General features: G+C 37.2%; 1 protein-coding gene across 1 annotated transcript; it reads right to left on the reverse strand.

Annotated features, from left to right (window-relative positions):
* Positions 1–13,563: 13,563 nt before the first annotated feature.
* Positions 13,564–14,496, reverse strand: LOC105745995 (olfactory receptor 14A16-like). The gene has a single exon (XM_012524656.1). It carries the CDS (start codon positions 14,494–14,496, stop codon positions 13,564–13,566), a length of 933 nt encoding a protein of 310 aa, XP_012380110.1.
* Between the last annotated feature and the right edge of the window lie 3,028 nt (positions 14,497–17,524).

Below are 17,524 nucleotides of genomic sequence, written 5' to 3' on the forward strand. Positions count from 1 at the left end.
CTTTTCTACTTGGACAGATTCACACCACAGCTGTTCCTAGGTTTATCCTTAGTCAGGTGAGTCTACTAATCAGTAGCTGAAATCCGTGGCCAACTATTTCTTCCTCCCCTGTTTTTGGGAAATGAAGCTTCCAATTACAACCACAGAATAGCACTGCCAAAGCAGGATAATCACCAGCCTGCAGTTTGGCTGATAAATTCCCAGAGAGGCTGGTTCAGGTCCCCCAGCTTCTTTCCTGCCAGAAGTGGAGTTGTGGCTTAGTCTAGAGCTGCAAACTGACCTGGATGGAAGGAAGCCAGTCCCTACCAACACTGATTATCAGTCTACCCTGCTTCCCCTTGTGCTATAGTCTCAAACTTTGGCTGTTCTTAGAATTATACTTTAGCCTTCTGAATTTACTCATCAATAGCTGAAGTTGGTGTCCCATCATCTCTTCCTCCCCCATTTTTGGAAAGTGGACCTTCCAGTCCCAGATGTGGAAAGGTTCCCAAGGCAGCTTTTGCCTCCAGTGGAGGATGGGCACTGGCCTCCATGGCGTGGAGTGTTTACTTATGAAACTTCTCGGCAAGTGGGCAGTCTCCTCCTTCCATTCCTTCAAAGATGTTGCAGGGTGCTCTTTTGGTCTCCTGGAGCCCTGAAACAGGTGCTTCATCTAGCTCCAGATAGCTCTGGGTGTTTACTAACTGCCCTGTAGAAGGAGGTGACTCTAGGAGTTCCTTTCTCCACCACCATCTTGCTGCTTCTATCCTGCTGTGTTGATTTTTATTGGGATTGCTTTAAATCTGTAAATCTGTTTGGGTAGGATAGACATCTTAATGATATTTAGTCTTCCTATCCATGAACAGGGAATATTTTTTCATTTCTATTTATTGAAATCTTCTTTGATTTCCTTTAACAGTTGTGCAGTTTTCTGTGATAGGTCTTTTACATCTTTAGTTAAATTTATTCCTAGGTATTTGATTTTTTAATTTACTATTGAAAATGGTATTTTTTTTCTTGATTTCCTCCTCAGATTGCTAATTATTGGTGTACAGAAATGCTTCTGATTTTTGTGCATTGATCTCATAACCTGTGACTTTACTGAAATCATTTATGAGTTCTAGGAGCTTTGTTATAGATTTCTCAGGGCTTTCTATGCATAGGATCATGTCATCTGAAAATAGTGAAATTTTGACTTCTTCCTTCCCAATTTGGATTCCTTTTATATATTTTTATTGACTAATTGCTCGAGTAAGTATTTCTATCACAATGTTTAATAGGAGGGGTGATAGTGGGCATCCTTGTCTTGTTCCTGATCTTAGAGGGAAGGTTTTAAGATTTCAACATTGTATATGATGTTAGTTGGAGTTTTTCATATATACATTTCATCATGTTCAGGAAGTTTCCTTCTACTCCTATCTTTTACAGTGTTTTTATCAGGAAATGGTGCTGTATTTTGCCAAATTTTTTACTGTATCTATAGATACAGTTCTGTGATTTTTCCTTTTGATCTGTTTATGTGGTGTATTACATTGATTCATTTTCTTATGTTGAACCATCTTTGCATACCAGGGATGAAACCAACTTGGTCATGGTGTTTAATTCATTTGATGTGTTGTTGAATATGATTAGCAAGTATTTTGCTGAGGATTTTAGCATCAGGTTCATTGGCGAGATTGATTTGTAAGTTTCCTTTCTTGTGGTGCCTTTGTTTGACTTTGGTTTTAGGGTAATGTTGGCATCATAGAATGAGTTAGGCAATGTTCCTTCTATTTCAGATTTTTGGAAGAGTTAAAGCAAGATTGGTGTTAGCTCTTTCAGGAATATTTGATAGAATTCACCTGGCCCAGGGCTCTTCTTAGTTGGGAGGTTTTAATGACTGATTTTATCTCTTACTTGTGATTTTTTTGTCCAGATCATCAAGTTATTCTTTCATTAATGTAGCCTGTTTATATGTTTCTAGGAATTTGTCCATTTCCTCTAAATTCTCCTTCTTGTTGACATATAATTTTTCTAAGTATCATCTTATGATACTATTTCTGTGGGGTCAGTGGTGATATCCCCTTTCTCATTTCTTATTTTGTGTATTTTCATCTTTTTTTTTTCTTTGTTAGTCTAGCTAAGGGTTTGTTGATTTTACTGATCTTCTCAAGGAACCAGCTCTTTGCTTTGTTTATTTTTTTGAGTGCTTTCTTATTTTCTATTTCATTGAATTCTCCTCTGATCTTTGCTATTTCTTTCTTTCTTCTTCCTTTGTGGTTAATTTCTTGTTTGTTTGTTTTTTAATAATTCCTCCAAGTGTGCAGTTAGGTCTTTGATTTTAGCTCTTTCTTCTATTTTGATACATGAATTCATGGCTATGATTTTCCCTCTCAGTACAGCTTTGGCTGCATCCCATAAGTTTTGATATGTTGTGTTGTTATTTTCATTAGTTTCAAGGTAGTTACTGATATCCTTTTTTTATTTCTTCCTTGATCCATTGTTTGTCTAAGAGTGTGTTACTTCACTTCCATATATTCATACCTAATTTGCTTCTCTGGCCCTTGCAGATTTCCAGTTTCATTCTACTGTGGTCGGAGAAATTATTTTGTATGATTTCAATATTTCTGAATTCATTGAGACAGTCTCTATGGCCTAGCATGTCATCTATCTTGGAGAATAATCCATGTGTACTTGAGATGAACATATATCCTACTGTATTTGGGTGTATTTTTCTGTATATGTCTATTATGTCCAGATCCTCTAATATTATTCAAAGTCTTTCTTTATTGATTCACTTTTGAGAAATTCTGTCCAGTGATGATAATTGCGTATTTAAGTCCCCCACTATAATTGTAGAGGCATCTATTTCTCCACTTAGCTTTTCCAGTGTGTGCTTCATATATTTTGAGGTGCCCTGGTTAGGTGCATAAATGTTTATGATTGTTCTTTTTTCTTGAAAGATTACCCCTTTTACTAACATATAGTGTCCATCTTTGTCTCTCCCAATAGTTTTGCATTTAAAGTCTATTTTGTTCAATATTATTACAGCTACTCTTGCCCTTTTTTGGTTATTGTTTGCTTGTAAGATTGTTTTGCAGCCATTAAATTTCAGCCTCCTTGAATTCCTGGGTTTAAGGTGGGTTTCTTGTAGACAGCATATTGATGGGTCATATTTCCTTATCCATTTTGCCAATCTGTGTCTCTTGACAGGCAGAGTCTGAGAGACAGATAAAGCAGATACAACCCCCAGATATCGGTTCCTTCGAGGGCTAAAGAGACCCATGGGAGTTATGGTCATGGCCGATGGGGTTAACTACCAGGTCAGATGGCCCCTCTTTGGAACTGGTGTTTATGTGTGATGAATCTGGACTCAGATGGGATCTCTCTTCATAAGACTTTCATGCTAATGTGCTGGAGGTGCAGTTAGTGTCGGGGTTTAAGATATATTTAGGGGATTTGAATCTCTGGACTGACAATGTGATAGCCAGGTCCTGAGCCTCAACAGACTCCAGCACCTACAATCTGACTTATTGGGCTCACCACACTCAGCTAAGATGGAGTTGAAGAAGGACAACCACCACACCATGGAGCCTAGAGTGATTACAACTGAAAGTGGGAGGATTGCATGCAGCATCCATGTGGAATCTGAGCCTCCTCTTGACATAGAGGTGCAATGGACACAACCAATCCAATGTCCACATAGAAAAGGTGGCATTGGATTGAGAAAAGTGGACATGATGGCTGATGGGTATGGGGAAAGGCAGGAAGAGATGAGAGGTGGAGGCGTCTTTGGGACATGGAGCTGCCCTGGATGGTGCTTCAGGGGCAATCACCAGACATTGTAAATCCTCACAGGGCCCACTGGATGGAATGGGGGAGAGTGTGGGCCATGGTGTGGACCATTGACCATGGGGTGCGGGGGTGCCCAGAGATGTACTTGCCAAATGCAATGGATCTGTCATGATGATGGGAGGGAGTGTTGCTGGGGGGGGGGAGAGGTGGGGTGGGGGTGGTAGGGTTCAATGGGACCTCATATATATATATATTTTTTAATGTAATATTATTACAAAGTCAATAAAATAAATAAATAAATGGAAAAAAAAGACTCAGTGTTATTTCTCTCAAGGTATTATTTACATTAGCCACATTTTCTTTGGATTTGTGTATGTCATATGTTGTTTTATTTCTTTTTTGTCTTTTTAGTTTTTCTTACACTTTCCTCCAACTCTGTATTTCCTGTTTTTTCTTTGAACATGCAGAACTCCCTGTATTATTTTTCAAAGGCAGGTTTTTATTGGTATGCTCTCTTAATTTCTGTTTATCTGTGAATATTTTGAACTCTCCATCATTTTTTAATATCAGTTTGATGGATAGTGTATTCTTGCCTGGAATTTTTTTTCTTTAATACACTGACTATATCATACAGCTGATTTCTTACCTCCATGGTTTTGGATGAGATTTCAACACTTAGTTATTGAGCTTCCCTTGTATGTAATGGTTCTCTTTACAATTGCTGCCTTCAGTATTTTCTCTTTGTCTTCATAATTGGATAATTTGATAAGTATAAGTCTTTGAGTAGACCTGCTGGGATTTATACTGTTTGGGGTGTGCTGTACTTACTGGACATGTACATCCGTCACTGTCAATAGGTTTGGGAAGTTTTCAGTCATTATTTCCTCCAACAACCCTTTTGTCCCCTTTCACTTATTTTCTTCTGGGATGCATATAATACATATATTGGTGTTTTGCATTGTCATTCAGATTCCTAAGTCCCTGCTGGATTTTTTCTATCTTTTTATTTCTTATTTTTTATTTTTCATAATACTTATATTTTTATTTTTCAAAATAGCAAATAAAAAATAATTACCAATGAACTATTCTAAATTCCTAATGAAAAAAATTCTCTTCCCAGGGATGTAAATAACCATTTTTTGTCTTTATTCATTTTTTAATATGACATTCAAAGAATATGAGGTCCCCATATATCTCCCACCCCCCTCACCACATTCCTCCCCCTGTAGCAACATTCTCCTCCATCATCATGAGATATTCATTGCATTTGGTGACTACATCTCTGAGCATCATTGTACCTCATGGTCAATGGCCCACATCATAGTCCACACTCTCCCACGTTTCCTCCAGTGGGCCATGGGAGTACATACAATGTCCGGTAATTGTCCTTGCAGCACCACCGAGGACAACTCCAAGTCCCGAAAATGCCTCCACATCTCATCTCTTCCTCCCATTCCCCACTCCCAGCCACCATGGCCACTTTCTCCACACCAATGCCACATTTTCTTCGATTACTAATCACAATAGTTCATGAATAGAATATCAGTAAGTCCACTCTAATTCATATTCTATTCCTCCATCCTGTGGACCTTGGATTGGTTGTGTCCACTCCACATCTATATCAAGAGGGTGCTTAGATTCCACATGGATGCTGAATGCAACCCTCCTGTTTTCAGTTGTAGGCACCCTTGGCTCCATAGTGTGGTGGTTGACATTCTTCAACTCCATGTTAGCTGAGTCGGGTAAGTCCAATAAATCAGAGTGTAGGAGTTGCAAGTCTGTTGAGGCTCAGGGCCTGGCTATCATATGGTCAGTACAGAGATTCAGATCCCCTGGGTATATCTTAAACCCTAGCACCAACTACAATTCTGGTAAAGTAACAGGAAAGGCTTGTGAAAAAAGATCACATTTGAGTCCAGCTCCATCACACAGAAACACAAACTCCAAAGAAGGGCCAACTGACATGGAACTGAACTCCATCTGCCATGACCATAGAACCTGTGGGTCTCTGTAGCCCTCAGAAGAACCAATACCTGGGGTTGTATCTACTTTATCTGTCTCCAGGACTCTGCTGAGGTGTGCATAAGGGCAACCCCTCTGATAACCTCCCAGCTCATTTTGGAGAGTCATAGCCATATAAACTCATTTGTGCTTTCCATTTCCCCCTTGATTCAGGTCAAAAAGCATTTTTAACTCCTTTTATTATATGTAGACTGAGATATTCTGCTGGTCCTAGTTGAATCTTTTTATCAATCAATTCTACTTTCTGTTTGATTTTAGATGTACTGTCTTCCACATCTAATTCTTTCCTCTTCTTGTTCAAACCGCTTTTATTTGCTTAGTGTGTGTTTTTGATTTCTTGAATTGTGCCATTCATCACCATCATATCCATTATCTTTTTGCATTTGTTTATAATTTCTTCAGTATGCTCTCCATGTCTTTTCTTAATATCCTTAATATCTTCCTTCACTTCATTAACTTGATCCATGAAATTTGTTTGGACAGCTTTGACTAATTGTTCACTGTTCTGATCCTATTCCTGGTTTTGTTTGTTCATTGGACTGGGACATGTCTTTCTCATTATTGGTGTGGTTTATAATTTTTTGTTGCTTTCTGGTCATCATATTATCTTGATGTGTTTGTTCAGTTGATTAGCTGCTCTCTCTAATCTTTGGCTTTATTTAGTTGCTGTTTGTGTGTGTGTGTGTGTTTCTCTTTGATACTTTGCTCTTCTGATTCTATTACCTGTTTGTTGTCTAAGTTTCCCTAAGAAAAAGATTAGGAAAAGCAAAAGAAGTAAGAAAAAAAAAGTGTAATTGTTATATTGATAGTAAAAGTTAGCAGAAGAACCATATGAGATCTAGGAGAATGGACATTAAACCCATGTAAGCAGTGTAGAGTTATAGGAATAAAAATGTTGAGTACCTACAATAAGATGGGGAACTGAATATGGAGAAGAATATAGTATGAATTACAGGGCCAATGTGATGAGAGAGGGGAAGAGAAAAGAAAGGACAAAAACAGAAAGATGTAATAAATGATAGAAAACAAATAGAATTGTTAGAATTTAAAAACCTGAAAAGCTCAGGGCTAAACAAAGACAGATGGAATGTAAGAGCAACAACAGAAGGGGGAATATAGAAAGATGTAGGAGGGTAAAGATATAGCATTGGCAGCCAGAATCCATACACACAGAAAAGAGGAAATCAAGGAAGAGGATACAAAACAAACAAGAAACAAGCTGGCAGCATCTAAATTATAAAAGGGGTGGAATAAATTGGAAAAACAGGAAAACAAAGAAAAACTGACAAACCCATAAGTAAGGAGTCAACCAAATTCTAAGAAAAAAACAGGCTTTCTTCTTAAACCACTGTGGAGCTTGTCAGGCTGCTGATGTTTATCAATTGCCCTGCAGTTTTCTCACTGCAGATTTTGAAGTGGGTTTATTGAGTAAACTAAGGTGAATTATATAAAAAAAATTAAACACCCCCTTTTTAAAAAAGATTTATTTATTGCTCTCCCCTTCACCGCACCCCAGTTGTCTGTTCTTTGTGTCTATTCACTGTGTGTTCTTCTTTGCCCACTTCTGTTGTTGTCAGTCGCATGGGAATCTGTGTTTCTTTTTGTTGCATCATCTTCTGTCAGCTCTCCGTGTGTGTGGCACCATTCTTGGGCAGGCTGTACTTTCTTTTGCACTGGGCAGCTTTCCTTATGGGGTGCACTCCTTGTGTGTGGGGTTCCCTACATGGGGACACCCCCGTGTGGCACGGGACTCCTTGCACACATCAGCACTGCACATGGGCCAGCTGCACATGGGTCAAGGAGGCCCAGGGCTGGAACTGCGGGCCTCCCATGTGGTAGACAGACACCCTAACCGCTTCCCAATCCCCCTTTTTAAAGAAAAAATAAGAGACCCAAGGGAAGGTAATACAAGGATAATATCTATATTTCTCCTGTCCTAAAGTATCTGCTAGATGTTTAGTATCCCAGTGGGTCACTGCTCTGAGAGAAGCCAGGAATCAAACTTAGAGACCTAGTATATTCAAGGCTGAAACTCCTCCACTGAGCCAAACGTTCCTGCTGAGTTGATTAGATCTTCATTCCTGGGGCAGGATTGACTCTTTTCAATTGGATATTCTGCTAATTAGGAATCTGTTATTCCCCCTCCTTTTTTTTTTTTAACTGCTTTCTCTACCAGGGCAGCAGGAAGCAATAATCTATGTGAGAATTTCCTTTTTAAATTCAAATGGACCCTAGTGATTTAACTCACCACACAAAAAAAATGACTCTCAGTCTCCTTGAAAGAGAGCACCCACGCCTTACTGGAAATCCTAAATATGCTATTAGAAGCTTATTAGACACTTCCTACTGCCCCCCTCTTTTAGGTGAGTCACACAGTGCTAGTTAATTGCCTGACCCCACCTCCTCCTAGACCAATTTCCCCTATCCCAAGGAGGTTAGGTAAATCAGGCTGTCTCAGCAGATTCGCCTCTCCCCTCTTCCTGATTTCTCCTTAAGCCAACTGGTATGTTCCTCAAAGCTCAAAAAGGGGATCCAGAAAATAGAATGCATGCTCACAGGATCCCTCCCCACTCTTCACCATAACCCTCCCACTCTCAGAGTTTGTCTCTTCCAGCTGACTGAAACAAGCAAGGTCAGGGAATGTCATGATTTCCTCCTTGAGGGAGGGGCTCAGTGGTCCCTCAACTCCAACCTGAAGAGTCAGAAACACTTTTAGACTGAGCAATCACTCTTTTTGTTGCACTCTTTCCAGATCAATGCCCTAAAGCCTTCCACTTTGTGGGTTCCTAAAACAGCTCACTCAGGCAGGATTTTGCCCCAACTCAGCTGCTTTTTGCAGGAGAGATTATGTGAGTGTACTTACTATCATGCCATCTTGCCCCTCCTCTCATTGTACAATTTTTATTTTTTTAAACTAATTTATGAAGCATATCACTCATACATAAACATACATAAACAAGTGTATAATCATAGATGTGAACTTACAAAACAAACATATATAACATATATAAAATACATATATAACATCATACAGGACTCTCATATTTCACCCTACCAATTACTTTCATTGTTGTTAAACCTTTTTAACTAATGATTAAAAAGCATTGTCAAAATATTACTACTAATCAAAATATTTTCCCCCAACAGCCATATTATTATATCATTTATATATGAACATACATAAACAAGTGTATAGTAAGAGTTCTGAACTTACAAAACAAACATGTATAACATCATACAGGGGTCCCACACATCAGCCCTTCACAAACACCTGGCATTGTTGTGAGACATTTCTTGCAAATTATGAAAGAATATTGTCAAAATCTGACTAATAATTATAGTCTTTATCTACATTTGCTGTGCTTTCCTGTGACCCACGCTACTATTATTTTTATATATATTTTTTTATGACAGAAGTTGTAAACTTATAAAGCAATAATGCACATGTGAAGAATTCCCCCAGGTATCATTCTTCTGAGGGCTATGGAGACCCACAGGTTTTATGGTCATGGCAGATGGAGTTCACTGCCATATCAGTTGGCCCTTCTTTGGAGTTGGTGTTTCTGCGTGATGGAGCTGGACTCAGATGTGATCTCTTTTCAAAAGCCTTTCCTGTTACTTTACCAGAATTGTAGCTGGTGCTGGGGTTTAAGATATACCCAGGGGATCTGAATCTCTGTACTGACCATATGATAGCCAGGCCCTGAGCCTCAACAGACTTCAGCTCCTACACTCTGGTTTATTGGGCTTACCCGACTCAGCTAACATGGAGTTCAAGAATGTCATGGAGCCAAGAGTGCCTACAACTGAAAGCAGAAGGATTGCATCCAGTATCCTTGTGGAATCTAAGCCCCCTCTTGACATAGATGTGGAATGGACACAACCAATCCAAGGTCCACAGGATGGAGGAATACAGTAAGGATTAGAGTGGACTTACTGATATTCTATTCATGAACTATTGTGGTTAGTAATTGAAGAAAATGTGGCATTGGTGTGGAAAAAGTGACCATGGTGGCTGCTGGGTGCGGGGAATGGGAGGAAGAGATGAGACGTGGAGGCGTTTTTGGAACTTGGAGTTGTCCTGGGTGGTGCTGCAGGGACAATTATCAGACATTGTAGATCCTCCCATGGCCCACTGGATGGAACGTGGGAGAGTGTGGGCTATGATGTGGACCATTGACCATGAGGTGCAGCGATGCTCAGAGATGTATTCACCAAATGCAATGGATGTGTCATGATGACGGGGGATAGTGTTGCTGTGGGAGGAGTGGTGGGGGAGTGGGGGGTGTGGGGACCTCATATTTTTTGAATGTAATATTTTTTAAAAATGAATTAAAAAAAAAAAGAATTCCCAAAGAACACCCCTCCATCAACACATCACACTGTGGTGGAACATTAATTACAGATAAGATAACATCATCAGATTGTTACCATGTCCAGAGTGTACATTTGGCTCACATTTTCCATACTGGTTCATTATAAAACAGCACATCTTTCATATAGATGCAAGAATATTATATTACTACTGCCAACCTCAGTCCATAGGTCACTCCAGCTGTATTTTTCCCATGCTTCTCCTCATTCCCAATATCCTGAAATATGATGTGCATTTGCTCTATTTCACAAAGGACTTGCTTGCATCTGTACCATAAACCACAATTCTCATCCATCTCTTGGTTTACTGTGCTATTAATTTCCTAGATTATTCTCTAGTATTCTGTCAATTGGCATTTGCATACCTAGACTACCATTTTCAGCCACACCCTCATTTATAAACTAGTTGTTACTATATGTTACCATCTATTCTATACATTTCCACACTTTTACAAGCTAATTAAAACTTCTACATATATTAAAGATCAGTAGTTCATTTCAGTCCTCCTCTTATTTCCTTTAAGAATTCACCACCTACCACCAGGTCTTGATGCTATTTCCTACAATTTCTTCCAGAAGTTTTATGGTTATTGCTTTTATTTTTAGGTTTGTGATCCATTTTGAGTTAATTTTTTTATAAGCTGTGAGTTAAGGGTCCTCTTTCCTTCTTTCAGCTATGGATAGCCAACTCTTTCTGCAGCATTTGTTGAATGGACTGTTCTGCCAGAGCTGTGTGGGTTTGACAGGCTAGTCAAAAATCACTTGACCATACATGTGAGGGTCTGTTTCTGAACCATAAATTTGGTTCCATTGGTCTATGTGTTTGTCTTTGTGCCAGTACCATGCTGTTTTTATGGCTATAGCTAGGTAATACGATTTAAAGTCTGGAGATGAGGGCTCACTTTTCCTTTTTTATGATGTTTCTGGCTATTCAGTACTCCTAACACTTCCAAACAAATTCGATGATCATGTTTTCAATTTTTAAAAATGCTGGTGGAATTTTTATCAGGATTGATTGAATCTGTATATTGCTTTGAGTAGAATTGACATCTTAATGTTATTTAGTCTTCCAATCCACGAGCATGGAATGTTTTCCAGTTATTTAGGCTTTTTTATTTCTTTTAACATTGAGTTGCTGTTTTCTGAATACAAGTGCTTTACATCATTGGTTAAGTTTATTTCTGACTATTTGATTTTTATCTGTCATTTTATTTTCACCACTCTTTTGACACTTTTAGTTACTTTTATTGATATATTCTTCATTTCTAAACTCTCTTCCAGACCTTTCTCTCCTGTCTTTTCTTTTCAGACTCTAGCACATCCTTTAATATTTCCTGAAATTCTGGTCTCTTGCTTAGAAATTCTCTCAGTTTCTGTTTATCTATGAATATTCTAATCTTGCCCTCCATTTTGAAAGACAGTCTTGCTGGATATAAGGTTTGTGGCTGGAAGTTTTTCCCTTGTAGTATCTTAAATATATCAGACCACTGTCTTCTTGCCTCCATGGTTTCTGGTGAGAAATCAGCACTTAATCTTATTGGGTATCCTTTATATGTTATGCATTGCTTTTCTCTTGCTGTTCTCAGAATTCTCTTTGTTTTTGGCATTTGACATTTTGATGAGTATGTCTTGAAGTTGGTCTATATGAATTTTTCGGATGGGAGTATGTTGTGCTTCTTGGACATAGATACATATGTCTTCCAATAAGGTTGGGAAATTTTCTACCATTATTTCTTCAGATATTCCTTCTGTCACTTTTCCCTTCTCTTCTCCTTCTGGGACACCCATGAGACATATATTTTCCCACCTTTTCCTGTCATTTAGTTCCCTGAAATCTTTTTCAATTTTTTTCCATTCTTTTCTTCATCTGTTCTTTTGTATGTTCACTTTCAGAGGCCATTTCTTCAAGCTCACCAATTCTTTCTTCTTCCTCCTTAAATCTGCTTTTACATAATTCCAATTTGTAAAATTTCATTTATTGCACCTTTCATTTCCATAAAATCTGCTATTTTTCTATGTGTGCTTTCAAATACTTCTTTGTTCTCATCCAGAGTCTTCTTAATATCCATAATGTCTTTAGCTATCTCTTTGAATTTATTAAGGAGATTTGTTTGAACATCTATGATTAGTTTTCTCAATTCTTTTCTGTCATCTGGAGGCTTATCTTGTTCCTTTAACTGAGTCAGAGCTTCCTGTTTCTTGGTATGGATTGTAATTTTTCATTCATGTATTCTCTTTTGATGTGATGTTTCTCTGGCAAAATTCATTTAACACTTATATTCCATTTCTCCATTCAAAAAATTCTAAATGAAAAATATACAAAAGGGAAGACTGCCTCATAAATAGAAGGAGTTGAGAAAGATCTCCACATTTAGTTTTGAAGCATCCTATACACCATAGTGATCTATAAATCTAATACTCAGAATAAATAAAAATGTGTCAAATGATTTACAGGGTTTTGGTAATCTGAAATGGTGAAATACTAGGAGAATAGAAGTATGGGGTAATTTTTTTGTTTATTAGCTTCGTTTTGTTTTGTTTTTGGTAAAACTTTGTAATGTGCAGTAGTGCTTTCTAAGCAAACATATTTCTTTACATTATACAAACACAGCTAGAAATCAGCTCATGAATGCAACTCAAGAAATAGGCTAGAAAGTTTCCTTAACTACAGAATTTCCAGAGGTTTAATAATAAAAGAAATTATTTAAGCTTTCTGCTGAAAAAAAAAGTCCTAATGATGTATTGTTCCTTTTTTTAAAAAATGTAAACATTTACTTGAAAACTTTAGAGGATAACTGAGTAAATTATAGGTGTGTATTTGTAAATTATATCTGCCATTTAATGAGAATAGGAATATCTGTTACATTTTTTAAAACCTTTCTTAAATTTTATTTTTAAAGAAGTTTTAAATTACATAAATATTACATTGAAAATATAGGGGATTCCCATATACCTCACTCCCTCTGCCTCCCACACTTTTCCCCATTAACAACATCTTTCATTAGTGTGGTATATTTGTTATGATTGATGAACACATATTGAAGCATTGCTACTAATCATGGACTATAGTTTACATTATGGTTTACACTTTGCACTACACAATTTTATAGTTTTTAACAAAATGTGTAATGGCTGGTATGCATCATTGCCATGTCAAGAAGCTCAGTTCCATTGTCTCAAAAATGCCCCATGTAACACCTATTCTTCCCTCTCCCTCCACTTAGAACATCTGGTGACAGCTGTCTTTATATCAATATTACAATTTCTTCCATTAGTAGTATAATAAGTATAATGAGTCTAACTCCAATACATTAGGGGAATAGGTTATCATATATTCCATGTAGGGTCCACTGGCAGGATATCAGATTCCTGAGGTTGTCTGCCCTGCCTGTAGTGTTTAGATGTCTCTGCTACTTACATTTTGATGAGCTTTTTCTTTATCAACATGACCACAGCCAACTTCATGGGCTTATTTCTTAGACTATATATAATGGGATTCAGGGTTGGGGGTACCATAGTATAGAAGATAGAAATTACAGGGTCAGAAATAGAAGGGGACCTTGAAGTTGGTTTTAGATAACCAATGAAGCCAGTAGAGAGAAATAATACAACAACCCCCAGGTGTGGCAGGCAAGTGGAATAGGCTTTTGACTGGCCTTCTGTTGATGGAATCTTCTTTACAGTGGAGAAAATATATATATAGGAAACAGTGATGAAAATGAAACAGAAGCAATCCACAACCACAGTAATAAGGATGGACACAATTTCTCTTATTAACTTTTCTGAACAAGAAATAGCTAATAACTGGGGTATGTCACAGAAGAACTGATGGACCACATTGGACCCACAGAAGGATAAGGAGAAGGTTCCAGCTGTGTGCATCACAGCAGTCAGACCCCCACCCAGCCAAGACACAGCCACCATCTGTGTGCAAGTGCCCATGTTCATGATGACTTCGTAGTGCAGTGGGTGGCAGATGGCAGCATAGCGGTCAAAGGACATGACTGTGAGGAGGAACAGCTCTGCAGCTGCAGATAAAACCACCAAAAAGACTTGGGCAACACAGCCAAAGAATGAGATGGAACTGTTGTGGGTCAAGGAGTTAACAATGGATTTGGGGATAGTGATGGAAATGAGGCAGAGATCCAAGAAGGATAAATTTTTCAGGAAGAAGTACATTGGGGTATGGAGGTGCTGGTCTAAAGTTGTGATCATGATAATGAGGCCATTTCCCATCAGGGCCCACAAGTAAATGAATGAAAAGAGCACTGAATGCAAAATGTACATATCGCTGTTTGTAGAAAATCCCATGAGAATAAATTCAGTCACACTTGTTTTATTTTTCATTACTGCAAGGAAAATATGATAAAAAGTTAATAAATAAAAAGAGACAGACAAAATCACGTCTCTCTGTAAGGTAATGTTTCACTATCACATTACTAAAATATTACTTCCATCTAGATCCTCTTCACTTTAATGGTCATTACCTATCCCTGGTTAATTTAGGTTTATTTAAACAATCAAATTTCAATGCACCTCTAACTGCCATTAAAATATTTTTCAAAATATATTCTGTGAAAGATGCAATGCTGAATGACAGAAAAGTATCTTCTGAATTTTGCAAAACTCTTCCAACCCTCTGGATAAATTGAAATTAACCAAGTAACAACTTCTTAATTGTGCCCTAGGCTAATTGTCTTCACATCCTGTCAAGGAAGAATACAGCCACAATTTCTACAGAGCTTCTGATAATTTAAGAAGTTTGTAATTCTGAGAATTAAAAAACAGATCTATTCATTATTGACCTTCCTCATCTACTCTGTGAACACCTTAGCCTGCTTGTATTAGAGAGCATTTAATTTAGAGCTACTCATAAATTTTAAAATTTTAATAAGAAACTTAGCTAATGACTGGTTTTTATTCTCTTTCAGCATTCCCAAGTAATTTATCATTTATAGTCTATAGAGTTCTATAGGACAGCTAACCTTCTTACTTTAGGTATCATATCATATATGAGCTGAGATTTTAAGTCTCTTATTCACCAAATTATTTACTTTTAAAATTTCATCTCCTAGGCATTCTTCACATATAATAAGTTAAATAATGATGTTTTCACTATAAACTTTTCCTATAAACTTAACTCATTAACTTATAAATGCAAGGCATTATTTACTACACATGTGAAGTGTAACGACTATTTTATAGCAGTTTTCATGCCAGTCACACTGCTACTTCCACATTCTTATGTTCCTCTACCCACCCCAAAAAATTAATGCAAATATTGTGGCAGGTGAGAATGAATGACAAAGGATTGGAGCTAAATTCAGCTACAGTCAGGGTGAAGAAATACTATAGTTGGCGATTCCTTTTGTAGTGACAGGCTCATGTCATCTAGTCATACAGATTTTATTTTTTCACCTTCCAGTAAATGTAGTTTATATTTAAGAATGTGATTTACAGTTTGACCTCACATATTCTCCCCTTCAACTCCTTCTTTTAAGTGTTATTCTCATTCTCTCCCATGATGGTGGACAGTGGAAAGGTCAGAGTCAATGTTGGTCATTGGATTTGGGATATCCACAAAATTAAGTAATTAATCATTAAATAACTTAAATTTAATTAATATCTTCTATTTTATTAGAGGAAAAGTATTCATATATTGTATTAAATAGGAAAATATAAGAATTGGGATATGTTCCAATCCAACATGTAAACATAGGCTGAATGATTTAAATGATTTTAATGATTAAATTTGTTTTAATATCTCTCTGCTGATGTGCTTGATAGAAGATATTATGAAATCTTAATAATAGTTACTCACTGTCTCTGGGTGTTTAAGTAAAAAAATGCTCATGGTCATACATATACATATTTCTAACTCATTCATACTTGTCTTTGCCTTTTATTGTGAGGAAATAAAATAGTAAAATTTACAAGAAATGGTTTTGATAATTCTACCTGACAGTTTCCTGTCAATAATATATTAAGGCTGAAAATATAGTATGAGTTTATAAACATAACATCATTATTTTAAATGTTCTTCCTTTATTACTTCTTATATACCTTTCATTAATTGTGATTTCATTTAACACTGAATATGCTTTAAGCTTCCCATGCTAAATGCAACTGATTTTATTCAATATATGCACTTCTGAGTCAAGATATTATTATGCCAAGAATATGAAAAAATAATCCTTTAGGAATATCTAAAATGAAGTTCAGGGCAGCGGACTTGGCCCAGTGGTTAGGGCCTCCATCTACCACATGGGAGGTCTGCGGTTCAAACCTCAGGCCTCCTTGACCCATATGGAGCTGGCCCATGCACAGTGCTGATGTGCACAAGGAGTGCCGTGCCATGCAGGGGTGTCCCAACATAGAGGAGCCCCAGACACAAGGAATGTGCCCTGTAAGGAGAGCCATCCAGCATGAAAGAAAGTGCAGCCTGCCTAAGAATGGCACCACCCACACTGAGAGCTGACATAACAAGATGATGAAACAAAAAGAAACACAGATTCCTGGCCACTGACAACAACAGAAGTGGACAAAGAAGATGATGCAGCAAATAGACACAGAGAACAGACAACCGGGGCAGGGAGGGGTAAGGGGAGAGAAATAAATAAATAAATCTTAAAAAAAATAAATTGAAGTTCATAAATGTAATATGTTCTTCCATTTAATTTCATTCCAAGGAAAAGGTGGCATTATTGTCCTGAATAACATATTGTATAATGTAATCCTTTTTATTTTATTATATTTCATTATTTTTAAAATAGGGGCTTTTAACCACTGTTTTCTTTCTCAGTTTAGTCTTAAATCTAAAATTAATATTCTTTTAAAAATAATAACTTACTAGTGTACTTCCAAACCTTGTTCAGGATGGTTCCAACTATCTTCTGAGGTTCAAGGCTAGTGAAATTAGAGCTGATCACTATTACAGAAAGAGGTGGCAAAGTTTCATTTCAATAGATTTCAATGAATGTTTTGATTCCTCTGGAAGTTCATATGATTCCCACATAGTCTGGCTTCATGAGTATGTAAGTTGGCAGTCACAGGGAGCTGACAGGCTCAACCAATTTATATCTGTTGCTGCTCTCCCATGGGCTTGAATATTACCCAAGAATGACAATTTATTGAACTGTTGTTTCCAAAGGGAAAATAGGCTATCCTTACCCACATTTAATTTCTTCGTATCAAAAAATAGTAAAAGCTTAAGGAGTAATTAGTGGATCAGTTTATCATACTTTTTATTCTGTCAGTGGTTTGCACATCTGACAGAAATATAATTAATTCTAGCACCCAGTTATTCAGTCTTCATTTCTTGAGTGTTTTTCATTAGCATTGCTTCAGTGAAAAGAATGCAGTGAATCAAAGTCCT

This window comes from Dasypus novemcinctus, chromosome 17 (assembly GCF_030445035.2).
Source record: "Dasypus novemcinctus isolate mDasNov1 chromosome 17, mDasNov1.1.hap2, whole genome shotgun sequence".
Lineage (NCBI taxonomy): Eukaryota > Metazoa > Chordata > Mammalia > Cingulata > Dasypodidae > Dasypus > Dasypus novemcinctus.

Coding starts and splice junctions, on each gene's coding strand:
- LOC105745995 (XM_012524656.1), bottom strand. CDS start 14,496: ATGAAAAATAAAACAAGTGTGACTGAATTTATTCTCATGGGATTTTCT.